The 18,646-nt window shown below is 39.5% G+C and overlaps 2 protein-coding genes and 1 pseudogene across 3 annotated transcripts; 2 read left to right on the top strand and 1 right to left on the bottom strand.

Moving 5' to 3' along the window:
• Positions 1–987: 987 nt before the first annotated feature.
• On the bottom strand, positions 988–13,660 carry nop2 (NOP2 nucleolar protein homolog (yeast)). Of its 2 annotated transcripts, none has more exons than XM_088326865.1 (16): positions 13,519–13,660; positions 11,616–11,742; positions 10,754–10,796; positions 10,599–10,666; positions 10,222–10,526; positions 9,111–9,342; positions 8,826–9,025; positions 8,563–8,652; positions 8,176–8,263; positions 7,171–7,311; positions 6,042–6,181; positions 5,867–5,956; positions 4,822–4,944; positions 4,654–4,751; positions 1,674–1,810; positions 988–1,589 (listed from the first exon to the last, which is right to left on the bottom strand). In XM_088326865.1, the coding sequence occupies exons 2-16, from the start codon at positions 11,719–11,721 to the stop codon at positions 1,165–1,167; spliced, it is 2,286 nt and encodes a 761-aa protein (XP_088182991.1). In that variant the 5' UTR covers positions 11,722–11,742; positions 13,519–13,660; the 3' UTR covers positions 988–1,164. The 2 variants fall into 2 exon arrangements, with proteins under 2 accessions (XP_088182991.1, XP_088182993.1); XM_088326867.1 differs by having other exon boundaries at positions 11,616–11,777; positions 13,519–13,613.
• Positions 3,705–3,918, top strand: LOC148372231 (U2 spliceosomal RNA; annotated as a pseudogene).
• A 153-nt stretch (positions 13,661–13,813) lies between the features above and the next one.
• emg1 (EMG1 N1-specific pseudouridine methyltransferase) lies at positions 13,814–18,008 on the top strand. The gene is made up of 5 exons (XM_088326868.1): positions 13,814–13,995; positions 14,108–14,209; positions 14,273–14,414; positions 16,233–16,438; positions 17,724–18,008. Exons 1-5 carry the CDS (start codon positions 13,846–13,848, stop codon positions 17,835–17,837), a joined length of 714 nt encoding a protein of 237 aa, XP_088182994.1. The 5' UTR covers positions 13,814–13,845; the 3' UTR covers positions 17,838–18,008.
• The last annotated feature ends 638 nt before the right edge of the window (positions 18,009–18,646 follow it).

Genomic DNA, 18,646 nt, shown 5'->3' on the forward strand with positions numbered 1-18,646 from the left:
ATCTCTAGACTGGGTAGAGAGCAGCCGATGGTTTCCTGGGCTCTGTTGATGACCCTCTGTTAGCAGGGTTTGTGCGACTTTTTCATAGCCAAATTTGAAGTATTTTTACGGACTTTCAAAAGCCTATTCGACAATTCCTCCAGTTCTAAAAAAAAAAAAAGACTGAATCATGTATTTTGCAGAGCCACAAATATTTCTGCGATTTACATAAGTGACTGTGAATCACCATATGCAGTTATCAAGACATGCTTTTGTAAAATCTTGAATAAATCACTAATATATTTGTTTTTGTTTCACTCAAGGCTGACACATCAACCTTCCTTTTAGTCATCATCCGTCCGATCTGTTTCTTCCACTCAGTCGCTTTACTTCCACATCCTCTCACATTTAGTGAACCTATAACTAGGGTTCGCGAGACCTTTCGGTCTCCCGCCCCCCTTTCTTTGTCTTGCTGTGTCTTAGGGAGGGCCCCACACCACAGGATTTTTTTTTGAGGGACATGGCCACTTTCTTGTGTCCTGTTTCATCTGGAGGGACGAAAGCATGACCAACTTGGGTGCCGAGGTGCTTAACTTGTTTGGGTGTTTGGGCATTTAGGTTGGCCATGGTTCAAAAAAAAATTGCGTGTTTTTTGCTACTTTTTCCCATTTTTTTCTGTTTTTGTATGTGTTTGTCTTGCTGCCAGTCACCCCTCTCGAGGGATATGACCAGGGTAGCTAGGTAGATAGATATTCGTTTTTAAAAAAAACTCCACATATAGGTGTTGGGTAAAATTGTAGCTAACATTTTCAGTTGCAGGAAGTTTGTTCCGTTACAATTTAACACTAGGAAATGCAACCTTAATTTTGCATGGGCCAGAACTTAGTAAATGAGCGCTGTAATAGAAAAAGAAAAAAACATACAAAATTAAAGAACATTTTTATGGCAATTTGGATGAGAACTTAAATGCAAGCTCCTGCAGAAATAAGAAAAAACACAGTGGAAGGATTTAAGGACAGTTAAAAAATTTATTGTGACATCACATATTTCAGTCAACAATACGAATTGTATTTAATTATACAAAAGAAGATCTAACACAAAACACCTCTGCATTTTCAAATTGTTTGTGAAAAGATTTGACAACCCCACCCACATTTTTTTTACCTGACCATCTCATTATAATGCTTATAATGTTGCTCGTTTATGTTTAAACTTTTTGTTGAACTTATTCTTCTTTCCCATTCTATTCTTCGCTTTCATGGGTGTTTTTCTTGTGTTAGCCTGCTTCTTTTCAAATCTGCTCCCAATCTTCTGCCCAGCTTTTGTTTTCGCTGCTTTTTTATCAGGTGTGGCAGGCTTATTGACCTTAGAGCCAACTTCAAACTCTCCATCCATCTTAGCAATCTTTGCTTTTTTTGGTCCACTAGGCGAGTTCTTTTTGCCTTTATTCTGGAATTTCAGCCCTTTTTTGGCTGGGATACCGTTTGTCTTGACCTGCTGCTGCGGCGTGCCAGTTTTGCCAGGGAAGTCCTTCTTTGTCTTGTCGGTTTCATCCACTTTTTCTTTAGACTCATTGACCTCTGTCGCCTCAGAAGCACCTGTGTCTTCTTCTGTATTATGAAAAAAAAAATTGATCATTCGTCCACTATTTTGTATCACGAAAGCTGGCATTTATTTTGGTGAGGAGCATTTACCATTCTTTGTTGGCGCATTCGGAATCACATTGGAGAATTTTTTAAACTTGGCCACAAAAAAGCCATCCATGTTGTGGGAGTGGGGATAAAAACGTTTGGTGAGCCGTAGGGTGGGATGGAACCGACGCTCCCTAAACCTGAGAGAATGCAAAACGTCAGATGCGTTTGTGGGCATCAAAATGAGAGTGCGACAGTATGATGAATACAAATTGCAGCCACACAATGTAATACTCTGCAATATTTGTGCAATGACAATACATTAAATTCCATTCAGTATTTGCTCTTTTACCGCCTTTCTAAAAAAAAAAAAACCCAATAAACTCAAGACCACAGCCATCGATGGCATTTAATATAAAAAAGGACCTTTGACGTTTATAGCAGCCATTGCAATGAGAACATTCAGACATCATCTTTGAGTTAAAAAAATCAGGACTCATAAACTTATATTGTTTTGTAGCTTAAAGGTTTTTTTTTTCAAACATCGTGTTCTTGAGTTAATATTGCTGATCAGTTTGGATGCTGTTCATTTGTTTTTATGTAATTCTATTTTTCAGTAATGCATGGTTTGCCGTGGAAAGGTGGGTTGGGGGTTATGGGGAGATGCTATAACCAACTGAACCGGCGAGTAGCTTTAATGGACGAGATCGATAAAGTCAGAGAAAAAGAAAAATAGTTTACGACACAACGGTCCATAATTTTGTTAGTCAACTATTGATGTTTTTGAGTTTTTCCTTGCCCTCATGTAGGTTTTAGATCAGGGGATGGTAGTCTAGAAACTTGAGAAGGGACTGCACAATACACAAAGAGGTAAGTATTAGTTTCAGGAGCGAGCAGCAGGAGAGAGAGTGGGAAAGGTGAGAGGAGAGAGAGTGGGAAAGGTGAGATGAGAGAGTGGGAAAGGTGAGATGGCACAACATTCATTTGGACAGGTAACTTAAAATTAGTTTTACCTGGTTATATCAGTATCAGAAATTATTTTCCCCCCATTTTATTAACACTCCACTTATTGAAACATGAATATTTTGTTTGTTTGTTTGTTTGTACATGATTCAAATTGAATCTTTTCTTCCGGCGCCGTCACGAATGGCAGCCACTCCAGCAGCTCCCGTGTTATTTTCGATTGTTCTCGATTGTTCTCAGCTCAGGGATGCTGCTGGAAATGTGAATTTCCCTTCGGGGATGAACAAAGTATCTATCTATCTATCTAATTATACAGTTAACAGCGACATATTGTGCTAGAGTAAAAAAAATGCTACTAGAATTTAGTAAAATAGATTTTTTTTTCAAAATTATAGTCATTTTTTGCAAAATGTTACATTATTATTGGTAATATACTGATTAAGGGGACCCCCTCCAAAACCTGACTTTTTGTCACCCCCCTCCCCCTTTCTTCATATTTTTCGGCTTTATTTTCCCTTTATTTAAAGTCAATACTAATCTGAATAACCATTTTAAAGCTATTAAAACCTTTATTGCTGCTACAGCTGCGACACATAAAAACCGCACCAATAAAAACGGCGGGCAGTTGGCTCGATCGTTTTAGTGAATTAGCAGACCCTATGTTTTTGAAAGCGGTAACGTTCTCGGCCTTCCAAAATCCAAATTGAACCAATTTGAAATTTGATTGGCTGAGCCAACAGAGATTTAGTGGCCTTCGCAAAAAATATTGCAGGCCTCTGGGCAGATTCCTGAGCCTAGCAACACGTAATCCTAAAATGTGATTGGTTAAATGATTGTATATGAAAGCACAGGTCTTCGAGCGGCGCATGCAGAGGAGAAGCAATGAAAGGAAGCTGACAAACAATTTGGAATTACTGTCTTCTATAATATAATTTGTTTTATTTATTTAGGCAAAGGAAAAAAAAAAACGAAAAAAAAAAAAACAGCACCATTCATTAATAAGTATAGATGGACAAAATATAAGTAACATCACATAATATAGATATTTTTGAGGCAACAGAGAAGGCCTCGCATGTCCTTACGGCCAAGACTATACTCTTAGGGATCATTTCTATAGTTTTTGACTTAGGGATCACTTCTATAGTTTTTGAGCTGACTGTGGTGCTGTGTATTTTCAGCATGAATGAGATTCTAACTATAACGACATGTGTTCGTTAGGGGTTGTAGTACCTACAACGGTGCAATTACACTCATTTTTGCAATCCGGAGATGGAATAAGAGCTTGCTCTGTCCACTCCACGCATCGGCCCGGTATTGCAGTACCTCTGGGAACGGTGCATTCGCAATGATCGCAACAAGGCTTTAAGACTAGGACCTTAGCTTGGCCTTTTGGCTGAGAGTAAGAGTCCCGGCTCCTTGGCTTTGTAGCGTATTATGAACTGACCGATAACGGATAATGGATAATTAATAAAGAAAATAGAACAATAACCCTTAAAAACTCCCCCCCCCCTCCCCCCACTATTGGAGTAATGCAGTCTAACAATAAGTGTTATTGTCTATGCAATCTATTTAGATTGATTAACTTAATGTTGTCAAAACAATGATAAGGGGGCATTTGTGGTCTACCGTTCCCAATTTACAGTTCAATACAATACTTTTAATACCCATATATTTTTCAAAATGTGTGAACTTTTTACAGTTCAAGAAAAAAAGGGTAACTGTTTTTAGAGGCAAAAACAATTCTTACACGTCAATGTCAACATTGTTTAAATACTAAATGAACATTTACTAAATGGTAATCTCAGGTCAGATTTCTTCTGCATTTCTGAATAACCAGGATGCATTCAAGAGAAGGAGGTGGTATAAATTTTTTACGTTACCGGGTTCAACCATACCCACATTCGGTAACGTTCTAGACTGATTGCCTTGTAGAGTGTCTATCAAGAGTCAAAAACATTGCAATATGTAGATAATTCATATGTATTACTTGATTTATTTTACATGTTTGATAAAAAGTATCTACAGCCTTGCTTAAAAGAAAAATGCATAACCATTAAATAAACATAAAAACTCTTGTTACCTGGTGAAGCCCTCTGTGCCAAAATCCAGTCCTGTGGGGACCAATTTGACATTCCTTTTCTTTAAAGCGTAGTCTACCACCCATTCGTTTTCCTCCATCTAGAAGCACACATTTTTTGTCACGCTAACCAGACCTATATTCTCAAAAGTCCGTGGAAAGACCACAAACCATGATGGAGCACGTGCAGTAGACCAGATAGCCTCCCGTTGTAGAGTTCGCGTTAACAGAGTCGATGGCCGACAGAATCAATTCTTTCTGCAAGTGGGAGGAACGCTTGATGTCCACTTCATTCTTTCAGGGGAAACACACCTTGTAAGTTTGGAATGCAAGACTGCCTTCAAATTAAAGTTAGTGGGCCTGAAGAGTGCATTTAAAGAAGACACAAGTCACAATACAGCTTGGAAAAAGTCGGTAGGCTACTTCCATATTTTCTCGTGTGAGCAAGGATGAATTTCAACAAGTGACTGACATGAAAGACTGAGCGAGCTGGATACACCCAGAGCGGCTAAAAAGAGCCAAAAGCCGGAGTTGGTCAGAACTGGTGTAAAGCTTCGCAGCTACTAAAAAAAACTAGCAAAAGATAAAATGTGACAAAGCTCAAGAAGTCTGAATCACGGAACCCTGTGACGGTCATTAGCATGATAAGCTGTGGAAGGCAAGTGACACTGAAGAAAAAGAAAGCTTTAATAAAAAAAATAATATTAAATAAGGGGCATGTTCCATTTTGTTGTTGTTTTATCAAATCTTCGTAATAAAAATTATGTCAAATATTGGATTTCTTTATTTTATTTCTTCAATTTTATCAAAGCAATAAAACATACTGTTGTTCATTAATATTGTAATGAAGGTTAAACTTGAGGCGAAATCCTACAACAGAGTAGTCACATGGTGCATTATTCGCCACAGGATGTGTTGCATCCATCTCAGCCCCATTGACAGCAAGTTAATATAGCAAATATACTGTAGATACATAGAGCATGTGTTGCATTAATTATAAGGCTTATATGAGGCTTTTAATTTTTTGCTGACCTAAATTCGTTTTTGCGGTCCAATATGGCTCTTTCAACATATTTGGTTGCCGACTCCGGATTCTAATGAATGGGGTATTTTTACACAACAACGGGTAACTATGTTATACATACTAGGGCTTTGAACAAAAAATAACAGCTAATTACCAATAACTACAAAAGCATCTCAGGACTTCATTACTCACCTTACTGGTCTTCACAGCAGGGTCCTTAGCAATGACCCCGGTACCCGTGCACGGAGCATCTAGCAACACTCTGTCGAAGCCACCCATGACCTGGATTTCAACAAATCTTAGCACACCATTGTATGTATGTATATTTAACACAGTTTGTGTTTCTCGAAAACTATTATGGCGTCACCTTTGGGAACTGCCTGCCATCGTAATTGCACACCAGAGTGTTGGTGACGCCGAGACGGTGGATGTTGCCCACCACACTTTTCAGCCGGTCCGCGTTGGCGTCATTAGCCACAATGACCCCCGTGTTTCTCATCAGCTGAGCTGTGGCAGGGAGAAAGTATTAAAACCACAATTTTCTAAGTAGTGGTAACTCTGGAGAAAATAAAAGTCACTGGAAATTAGGGCTGCAATGAACGACTTTGTTATGTCATTCGACCCCCTAATGGTGTGTGAGTGTGTGTGAAGCACATTGTAAAGTGCTTTGGGAGGTCTTGATTGACTTGAAAAGCGCTATATGAATGCAGACCATTTACCATTCAGGGTCATAACGTATACATACATTTTTAGAAGCCCTGTCCCCGAGTGCCAAAACATTAAAAAAAAAAAATCTTTGTTTTTAAACTATTTTAAAGGCTTTGGCGCAGCCCTACGGTGAGTATCAGGCCTCTGGGAATGTTTTCAGTATGATAAGTCACCACTAGATGGCAGGAGTGGCTTTGATTAGATCTTTGTCAACAGACCTAGTGCCTTGTTTTGTTTCTGTATCAGCACATGACACAGTATGGCAGTGTGTCCGCGGCCCATTTGCCGTGTATGCGCAGTGTGACGAGGAAAGCAAATATATGAGTACAGACATAATACTGCCTCAAAGCTCTGTTCTTTTTATAAAATATGATAAAGTGCTTTCTTTATTGTCGGGACAGAGAGGTTTCGTACACGTCCGCGATCGCCCTGAAGACCCGAATCATGTGATCACGTCACCGGAAACAAGGAAAGTGCCCTTGTGTTTATGGAGAGATGTTAAATATATCTATATATACATACATACACACACACAGACACACATACATAAAGCACCCAAGTGAAAGTTTTGCTTGAAATGCATCATTTCACAAAAAACCTCTTTAATCGGAAGTTTTCTTGGAAACGAGTATCTTCAAGAAACATAGCAATGTTCAATTGTTGTTGACTACACAATGGTAAAAGCTAGATGCGTACTTTTTTCCCAAACGATAGATGATGTTTTAGCTTTCTTTTGATGTATCCTATGCCTATATAGCTACAAGAGTACCGCAAACTAAATCGTTTACCAATATAGGTAGTCTTTCCTCCCGGGGCCGAGCTCATGTCCAACACAGACTCTCCCTCCTGCGGTGAGAGCGCCATGACTGGGAGAAGGCTGGAGGCGCCTTGTAGCATATACTGACCAGACAGGTACTCGGGAGTGGCACCTGTCAGAACACAATCGGAAGGATATACATTACATATATACAGTAGACGCCCGGGATATAGCGACCCCACCTTACGACATTTTTCACCTTATGATGTTGACTAATGTTTTGGGGTCTTTTCTAAGGTATTTTCCCACTATATGACATCATCTTCAAATTATTTTCTTTTTACCAAAATTTATCAAATTCAAAATGTGCACAGTTTATATGTATAACGTGATATGTCTCTCCGAAGCCTGTCTGCTATTTTTCAATGAAATCTAATATGCTAGTCTGTTATTGGTTTGCTTCACAATATCAAAACAAATGCAGAGATGCTATTGTCTGAACTCCCAGTAGTATTTGTAATGTGTTTATTTGCTATGGGTCTCAAAGCTTGCAGTGATGCTAAATAAAAAGGAAGCAAATACATGATAACCGCTGAGACAAAGCTTGCAATTATCTAGTAATACAAAGAAGGCACACGAATCACTAAAATAAGGTGGCATATAAAGCAAGAACATCTTCTCACGGCCTTACAATCGTTGAATGGAGAAGTTTAAATACATTTTTAATTTCAATTTCTCATCCCTGCATCCACCCATTAACTCCCCTGTGCCAGGTTAAGTCACATCACACCAAAAGCAAATAAACCTTTAATTTTCCTTTATGTTAGTAAATCATAAATATGCATATTTTCCCATTAATAGTATTAGGCCTACTACAGCTAATTACCATAAGTTTCTATCCCACGGCTATACGGCAATTTCACATGTTTATTCCTACCTCCGAATGGATTCATGTAGTATCCCGGTGTCTACTTCATATGTAAACATCTGATTTTAGTCTGAAGGTGAAACGAAAGTTGTCAGGGAGTGAGCTTACCGATAGGAACGGAGGAGTCGTAAATGACCAGGCCCACTTTGGACCACTTTCCTAGAGGATCCAAGTTTACTCCTCTGTTGATTAGGGCCTAAAGGATGAAAATATAAATACAAAATCAGTCAACATGCCCTTTGTTTGCTCAATTAAAACTATGTCAAATTTAAGCAATATTATTTTTTGTTTCATGGTTATTTGTATTACATGTTTACCTAGCAGTGCTATGCCAAATTTCGTAAACAAGGTACATTATGTAGTTATCAATGACAATAAATACAACTATTCTATTCCATACTAAATTGGATATGACACATAAAACAGGTCATCAAAATCAATCTAGGTATTCCATTTTTTACATCTTATCATTCTGGTAATAAAAAGTTACTTTACCTGAGCAAGGTCCCTCCTTCGTGTTTTCAATGTGTTGGTACGAATGGTGACAGGTCTTTGGACTTCATTTGCCTCAAGGAAATCCACCAGCTATTGATGAGAAAAACATCTGTGTTAAAATCAAGGTGATGTAATAATTTGGTCAATTTTTTTAGTCTATACTTTTCCGTGACCAAGTTAAACTTTACCAATAAACTCATAGAAATGCAAAGAATCTGTATCTGTTGAAATGGCCACCAGAGGGCCCTATAATCTAGACACACCTCAGAAAGGGGAAAGAGCTCCATCATCTTCTCCATGAGGAATTCGTTGTAGCTGTAGTAAGTGCAAAGATCATTTTTCAGCAGCGAGATGTACTCTGCTCTGTTTTTTCCCGGCTCTCTCTTCTCATTGAAATTACAAAGGACGTCGATGTTGTCCTTCAGTCTTTGGTAGATAATCTTCAGGTCGATGGGCAGGACTCCTGTTTGTTGGCGAAACCGGAAACTTTGCATTCTTAAAAGGGCAACAACGCGAATTGAGTATGCATGCTTGAGATATCCACTCACCTTCCTTCTCTCTCTCCTCCACTGCAGGAAGTCTGAATTGATCCAAGTCATCTATATTAGTCTGAACCGTTTCTTCCTCCTCTGCATCCGTTTTCTTATCGCCAGCTTCGTCTTGGTCAGCCTCCTCGTCTTCTGCATCCTCGTAGTCGTCCTCATCGTCATCATCACTTTCAAGACCCAAAGATTGCTCCATGCTCTTTTGCTTCTTAGCTGCACGCTCAATAGGAAGAAGCTAAAATATGAAGTGAGTGGGATTAGTGCCTGTGGTGCATTTTCCCCATGGGTTCTTTTTAGATATAGTAGAAACCCAGGAAGTGTGCACTTCGGCGCCGCGCGAACTTCAGCGCTGACGTACGCGCAGTGCTAAAGTGCAGCTTTGGGTTTACTTCGACGTTGTCCCTAAAATCAAATCTATCGGTCTGGGCCGTTCTGGCTTTTATACCCACGGGCCGGTTTGGGTCCGAGTTTTTTTTTATAGGCACAATCATACCTCTTAGGCGGAGGGAGAAAGTGGCTTTAGGTTAAAACTTCTACTTCTGAGGATTGTCATTTACTTAGAAGATTGTTGCTTTAATTGCCTCCTTATTCCCAGTAATTACCCTAATCGTTGTTTAAATTTAACTGAGCAGAAGTAAAATGGCTATGTCAAATTTCTTAATAATCACAAGCTTTGTGTTCATGGTTATCATGTTTAGCTTCTACATTTAACATCAATGCAAGTCTTGGGACTCATAACTTATAAATGCAGTGCAAAAGAAAAAAAAATTGGATTGTATGTATTTACAAGGCACACACAGTTCTGAACTGAATGGAAATGAAGGCATTGTGGGAAGTAGTTCATCCGGTAGCAAATACACATCTTCATGATGCTGTGACACAAACCAACAGCAGACCACTATCTTATATGATGTTGAGCAGCAATTCATTTTGGAGACACGAGAGGCATGTACCACGCATAACTATATGTAAAAACATCGAAAAAGAAGGGAAAATGCTGTCACGAAGGGCCAAAAAAACATCTTATTCCACACCGTAACATAAAAAATGACGTAAACCAGGAATGCCGTAACCCGGGAGTCTACCATATTTAAACACTTTCCATTTCACGTACCTCCTCGTCACTTTCCTCTTCGTCGGGTGCACCATAGTCATCGACCATTTCATTATCGTCCTCATCATCGTCATCCTCGTCCTCCAGTTCTTTTATTCCAAGTTGTGTGTTCAGCTTTGTTTGTTTTTTCCCTTCCTTTTTCAGCTGCGGCGCTTCAACTTCTGCCTTGGATTCATCGAGATCGCTTTCGTCCTCCCAGTGCTCCTCGCTGTCATCCTCGCTTTCGTTCTCGCTGTCGTCCTCGCTGTCTACTTCGCGCTTCCTTTTGGCCGGCTTCAGCCATTTACTGTTCTCGTCGGTGAAGCCTTCAACGACAAAGTGAAGGCATTAAAACAGACAAAAAAACAGAAAAACACGATTAATATGAAAAATCATACCCTCCTTAGCCTGCTCTTTAACAGCAGGTTTTGCCTTGGTTAACTTTTCGCTGACTCTTTTGGCATTCCTGTTAAATTATATCGCAATATTAATAGGTAAGATATAGGTGATCAGTTACAGAAAAATTATTTTAAGTCATCCCAATATCTTTTACCTTTTCCTGGCTCTTCTTGACAAACGTTTGGACTCAGATTCATCTACAGGAATAAAAAAAAAAAAGACATTCAAATGCAAGTGAAAAACAGTGCAACTCGTGAATCCATCATCATTGAATTTTTACAGTAGCTCCCCCGGTACAGCGTCACCACCTTACAATGGTTTCACTCAACAGCGTGGAATAAAATATTTTCGGCTTCTTTTTACAGCATTTGTCCTACTATTCAACATCAACAAATTATTTCATGTGCCAAAAAAACGTATAAAATTGAAACTTTACTCAGTTCGTGCGTATGAGGGGTTATGCCTGTAAAATTCCCGTTTGCTATTGGTCGATGTAATATAAAAAGCTTGTCTGCTATTAGTTTGCGCCATGGCATCATGAAAATAAAGATGCACCAATATCCAATCTATCTCTCACGATGCTTCTTTTCTTACTGTTTGCTCATTCAGGATTGCATGTAAATAACTTCCATTTGTTTAGCTACGGATCCCAAGACTTGAGATCATGCTAAAGGGAGAAGCAAGAGGATGAGCGCAGTTATAATTATTCGTGAAATGCTGTGTAGTACTTTGTCACAACGCGTCATTGTTCTGACATTAAAGATTGGTTAAAACAGCACCTGGTTTTGTCAAATTTCACTCAGGAGCAAAACATATTTTATTGTGATAACAATTTTGGTCATTTTGCCCAAGCCTAGTTAAAGAGGGTACAGAAGGCGTAAGCTAATTATCATACATTTCTATCCCCCACCATACAGAAATTTCAATTTGAAATCCCCACCTCAGAATGAATTCATGTTGTATCCAGGGGGTTCACTGCATTAGTATAATGACCATAAAAAAAAGCAAATATTCACCATCTTTTATGAACTTGACTAACTCCGTTTCCGCCCCTTGCTGTTTTCTGGCTTTCTTCCCTGGCCCTCGCTTCACCTTGTTGGTGGGATCCAACTTTCGCCCCATGATTCCGTGTTACAAGGACACCTTGAAAAGATTAAACCATGCAGAATGCTCAGCACCTGAGCAAAAATAACAACAATCTCGGAATGTGCAATCGTCTTGACAATTAATCTAAAATTTGTATTTACTATTAGTGTTGCGAACTTAACGCTATCACTTCTGATGAGCCAAACAAGCAATACAAGATTAGGGAAATACAAACAATTGTACAACATTAACCATAACTACATTTAATATTCATTCATTCATTATCTGCACCGCTTATCCTCAGTAGGGTTGCGGGGGTGCTGGAGCCCATCCCAGCTGTCTTCGAGCAGCGGGCAGGGGACACCCTGAACCAGTTGCCAGCCAGTCACAGGGCACACAGGGACAGACATTTTGCTCGCTCATCCACACCTAGGGGCATTTTGGACCGGCTAATTAACCTGACATGCATGTTTTTGGAATGTGGGAGGAAACCGGAGTGCCCGGTGGAAACCCAGGCAAGCACGGGGAGAACATGCAAATTCACACAGGAGGTTCGATCTCATGACCTCAGAACTGTGCCGCACACGCACTAACCACTGCGCCGCCGTGTTGCCCTACATTTAATATTAAACACTTGTAATAAGTAGTAAACATAGTAAAAAATTACTAATAATTAGGAGCTGTGTCAAAATTTTAGAGGTTGACAGCTGCATTTTTGTTACTGGTTAGCACGAAGAATTACTAGTTTATTATGCTTTTACTATGTTGTTACAACGCAAGTATATTTTTACCTAGTTTTAATTATTATAAATAGGACTAAAGATTTTCAACTAAAAGTATGTATAAGGACAGTGAATAATTTACATTACATGGACAGGTTTAAAAAAATGAGTTTGTATAAATACACCAATGTCAATGATTTCTCATTAGATTAGATATTAAATTTCTTAGAAAAACGCAATGACCCATAATCACTAGCGAGCCATTCGGGTGTTCTTATGGGGCTACCTGATGCCCCGTGGGCACCACGTTGGTAACCCCTGCTAATTGTAAATCTCATCTCATTAGCTACACCGCTTATCCTCAGTAGGGTCGCGGGGGTGCTGGAGCCCGTCCGAGCAATCATCGGGCAGTGGGCAGGGGACACCCTGAACTGGTTGCCAGCCAATCGCAGGGCACAAGGGGAAAGACAACTCACTCGCTCATTCATACCTAGGGACAATTTGGATCGGCCAATTCACCTGAAATGCATGTTTTTGGAACGTGGGAGGAAACCCACGCAAGCACGGGGAGAACATACAAACTCCGCACAGGAAGTCTGGAGCTGGATTTGAACCCACGCAGGAGGTTCCCAGGACATGAACTGTGCCGCACATGCGCTAACCACTGCGCCGCCGTGCTGCCCCTAATTGTAAATGTGAGATCCAATTTTATTTAAGAACGCAATCATTGCGTTAAAGTGTAAGCTACGTAATGGTTCGAATTGAAATTGTGGTTTATAAATACGATTTAAAATGTAATACGTTTGACAATTAGGGTTGAAACAAATACAATAGACATATTAGTCAATGGGAAACGAACCAAACACAAATAAGTCAGATAGCACATTTAAATGCTTATCTATAATGGTTACATATGTAATTTATTAAATTCACGTTAAAAATGACTACAATAGACGAGAAAACTTGTGCACTTTTATCATGCTATCGACATTTAGGCTAGTTGCAGAAGAACGTGACTGGTAATGGAAGCCAATGCAATTTAATTCTCCCTGAATATATGAACACAAACGAAATAGTTTGTCGTAAATTTAACAAAAAGTATTTTACTTACGTTATCCCGAGTTTTGATTTCAAAAAGTTAAAAGAAAACCTCACGCGTGAATTTTTCTACTCCACGTTGTATAACAACTTTCGGCGCATGGGAATGACGTAGTGTTAAGTTCACTCTTTGCTGCTTCCTCCTAAATTCCTAATTTTTTTGCGTCAAAAAGGGAAATAAGTTTTTTAAGGTAATAAAAACGAAAGATGTGTCATTATGGTGTAAGCAATGAGTACACAGAGTTAAAAAAAAATCATAAAAATGTATCATCCCAATGGGTTACGCGTACTTTGTAGTGACGTATTCAATGTGCGACAGTTGAACACATGACAAGGGAAGATGGCGGCTGCCAACGGGAAAAAGCGTGGTTTGGAACATTTGGACGAATATGAACCAAAACCTGCAAAACATCTCCGCAGCTTGCACGATCGCATGACAGAGAGGCGACTTGTTGTTATTCTCGAAGGCGCTTCTCTGGAGACCGTCAAGGTAGAACTTCTACGATTTTACTGTGTTGTCATTTTCTCTCTCTTAAAAAATACAGCATTAACAACCGCACTGCAATTTTCTTTTAATCATACCACTTTTACAAATCTTTCAGGTGGGAAAAACCTTTGAGTTGTTGAACTGCGACCAACACAAAAACATGATCATTAAAAATGGCCGAAATCCAGGCGATATAAGGCCGGATATTACACATCAGGTAATTAAATATGATGCTTCATCACTCGTGCTTATAAATAATGCTTTTTGTTTACTGTTTTAGTGTCTTCTAATGTTGATGGATAGTCCACTTAACCGAGCAGGCCTGCTGCAAGTTTACATCCACACTGAGAAGAACGGCCTAATAGAGATTAACCCTCAGACCCGAATACCGAGAACCTTTCCTCGCTTCAGTGGCCTTATGGGTAAGTGGGTATTATTTGTTGATTGAAAATGTTCCCAATTACAGTATTATGACATACATTATCTGCACCGCTTATCCTCAGTAGGGTTGCGGGGTGCTGGAGCCCATCCCACCAATCTATGGGCAGTGGGTAGGGGACACTCTGAACTGATTGCCAGCTAATTGCAGGGCACACAGGGACTGACAATTCCGCCGCTCATTCCTACTTAAGGACAATTCGGACCGGCCAATTAACCTGACATGCATGTTTTTGGAATGTGGGAGGAAACCGGAATGCCCGGAGAAAACCCACGCAAGCACGATGAGAACATGCAAACTCCACACAGGAGGTTTGATCTCATGACCTCAGAACTGTGCCGCACACGCGCTAACCACTGCGCCGCCATGCTTCCCTTAATATGACATAAAACTTGGAATTCGCTTCCGTACACCACTGCTTCCGCTCTCTCAGAAAAGGAGTCAATTCACTTTACGGTAGACCCCCAGGATACAGGATTGGTTCTTTCTGAGGTGGCGAATTGCAAACTGAAGTTGAAATGAAATAATCTGCATTTTATATAGCGCTTTTTAAGTCAATGACTTCTCAAAGCGCTTTACAATGTGCTCTACATTTCCCAATAGCGGCCTTGCGGCCATGTAAGGCGCTAACCTGCTTATTGGGGGTATTAGGGGTTCAGTGTCTTACCCAAGGACACTTCGACATGTAACACGGACGAGCTGGGATTCGAACTGGGATCCCTTGATCCCAAGACGAGCGCTCTACCTCCTGAGCTACTACCGCCCCCTAAGTTGACTTAAGACCGGGAATAAAAAGGCATACGAATTAGCTCTGAAGCCCGGATAAAAATATGAAAATAACAAACTACTACATAGTTAGTAGCAGTTATGTGTAATATACTTGTATAAGATTTAATAACTTAAAAAAATACACGTAAAGGTAAAATCTATTTGTATTTACCTATGGTGTGAGTTGACTTGAGCTGGGGGAGTGGAGTAGCGGGTGGATGCAAGAGGGAGGAGACTGAACCAAATTAATATGGAAATTGATTTTGAACCTTTTACTTGGAAGGATTGTCATGCCCTTAGAAGACTTCCTTGCTTCAATTGCCTTCTTATTAATAATAACAGTCCTGTTTGTCGATCACTTATGGCCATGCAACTTAGGTAGGGTAGTTATTGAAAGGCCTTCTTTGTATCTAGTTAATCACAAGCCTCGTTTCCATAGTCATCCTATTTTGCTTCTCTCTTTAGCATCACAGCAAGGCTTGGGACCCATAGTGGATTAATATAGTACAAAAAAATTACAGTATTGTTCTGATGAAGCTCACCAGATTGTGATCTGGATAAAGAAAAAGGCTTTGTGGGAGGTTGTTTAGCCAATAGCATATCAGCATTTCCATGATCCCATAACGCGAACCAATAGTGGACAAGCATTTTATATGACACTGACAATAAGCAAACAGGCGTTTTAGAGATGTAACTTGCCACACGCACGAGCACGCCAAATAATTTGTCGTATAGTGGAAAAAATGCTGTCAATGTAGAAAAATACCTAATTCCATATTGCAAAGTAAATATGTTGTAAGGTAGGGAGGGCAGGGGATGCTGTATCCCCAGGGGTCTGCTGTTTGTATAGTCATTTTAAAAAAAAATCGGCTTAAACAAGAAAAAAGACATCAATAAGGTATTTTCATGTATTTGCTTGATAATAAAGGAACATATTTAATCACAATGAATAGCAGGTTTCTCATGCAAATGTTTTTCCCCATATTTACGACATCAGAAAATTATCTCTACCTTTTTTTTTTCTACCTTTTAGTTCAGCTGCTACACAAGCTGAGTGTGCGAGCGTCCGACGGTCCTCAGAAGCTCATGAGAATGATCAAAAATCCTGTGTCGGACCACCTGCCCCCCGGCTGTCCCCGCATCTCCACATCTTTTTCCGCCGGAGAGGCCGTGTGTCCTCGCACGGTGGTCCCCGAAGGGCCGGCCGCCGTGGTGATCGGCGCTTTTGCGCACGGAGCGGTGAGTTGCTTACTTTAGTCCTGGCTTGTAAAAATATGACACGCAGGCCGAAAAAGGCCTGCAAACAGATTTAATCCGGCCTGTGAGACAACGCTGAGAAGTGCAGAGCAAAAAAGAGTAACAATGACCTGCAGGTTTCAATTTGTCGCCAAAGTCAGGCACCACTTCTAAGGCAAACTGTCCACTGTTTTTGCTGGCTACCATTTATCAACCAGAGAACATTTGATGTTTCATACCCGCCAACCTCGGCCAATTGCTTTTCGTAATAATGATTGCAATTCCCTTATTTAGCAGTAATAAACCTTAAAAACAAACACAGCACCTATTTACTCACACCAAGATAGACTATGCAGAATATCTGTCGTCTGCGGCCAATGTCCGAGACGATCCGGATTAGAGCCTTAAAGAGCAAGATAAGTTTGGTCTAACAACAAAAATGTGATTTTTCTGTACAAAAATGTTTAAATGGCGTACCCAATTTGAAATGTAAAAAAGGAGCTTAAAAATCGTATAAGTTGACAGCTATGTTATATACATAAAAAACTCATGGAAATAAAAAGCTTAACAACATTAATCAGTCAGTTTTTTTTAAATATTTGCACTTAGGTGTTTGTGTGTTTTTTTTTGTCACTTACCAGTTTGCATGATTCTCCCAGAGTTGAATTAAAGGGACAGTTTGTAATTTTAACCGATAAAAGCCACTGCATGGTGTTGTATAAGCAATAACAGATTTCAAAATATGGATTCTTAGTGACCAAATTGCTTTATTTTCTCATTTTCATAATTTTCAAAATAAGAAAAAGGAAAAACTACAAAAAGAAAATCAAAAAAGAAAAGGAATAGAGGAGGAAAAAAGAAAAAGCAAAGGGAAAAAAAGACATCTTTTTAAGTTCCCAAAGTAGCAAGATGGCTGACAAACATGCCAGCTTCGTTCGGGTGAGGCTAAACATACTAGGAGGCACCGAATTATACACTGTCCCCTTAACAGAAGTGGAATTATTTCAATTGTCTGCTTTTTAAAAATGCACAGTTGATAACTTTGAAGAGATGAAATCTTGGTAAAGGAAAAAAATAGAGGAAAAAGCCTCAATCGTTCTCTTATCGTTAGCATACAAAATATCTCCAACACTAAAGCTAAGGCACATTTTTTTATGGCTTTCGTTTAAGTCCGGCCCCCGCCAAACTGTTTTTTCTACCGTGTTGCTCCTGAGATCAAATGAGTAACTCACCTTTTTTAGTCGCTGTCCAGGTTTTTTTTTTTTTTACTCAATAAAGTTTTTTGCAGGTGAACGTGGACTACACAGAAAAGACAGTTTCCATCAGTAATTACCCGCTGTCGGCCGCACTCACCTGCGCCAAGATGTGTTCGGCTTTTGAGGAAGTTTGGGGCGTCTTGTGATGTTTCTTTTCTTCGAACTCAGCAGAAGACCAGTTTTTATGGACTTTCACACTCGTGTACATCTCTCGTTTTTGTATCATGAAAAATGTAACATTATGAATATAATATTCACATAAACAAGTCTGTGTGGTTTTTACATCCTTGCTATTAAATTTGTCTGGAAAATAGTGAGAGATTGAAACTTATAATTAGCTAATGCCTTTTGAACCTACGATACTCATGGTAAAAGCTTTAAAAAATAGTACACAGTAAGTATTACTTAGGAATAATACACATGCATATGATTAAATAATATATATATATATATATATATAAATGATCTAAAGGAAAAATTAGAATTATCTTTGGTGCGACTTGTTTGAGCTGGTATATTAGAGTTGGTGGGTGGATTCAGATGGAGAAAGAGACAGCAGAAGTTAAAACTAATTTGAAATATTCCACTTGTGATGATTCAGCCATACAATGGCAAGGGGAGCTGTTAGCATGCTTTCCTTGCAATTCTTGGTAATCACAAGCTTTGTTTCCATGGTGATCATCTTGCTTCTCCCTTTAACACCACTGCAAATGGCTCAAATAGATAGCAGACCATCATTTTAGATGATAATGACCAATTAAAGGGAGGCATCTTGGAGACAACTTGTCAAACACACAAGCTTTCAATTTCAACTTTTTGAGCATGAGAAATAATTTGTTGACGTCTCATGGGAGAGAAAAATAGGACAAGGGGCTGAAAAAACATCTTATTTCACATAGTAAGGTGGGGACGCTGTAACCGGGGGATCTACTGTATGAGCCCAATAATAATATTT

Source organism: Urocampus carinirostris, chromosome 2 (genome assembly GCF_059441175.1).
Source record: "Urocampus carinirostris isolate Australia breed hairy pipefish chromosome 2, RoL_Ucar_1.0, whole genome shotgun sequence".
Lineage (NCBI taxonomy): Eukaryota > Metazoa > Chordata > Actinopteri > Syngnathiformes > Syngnathidae > Urocampus > Urocampus carinirostris.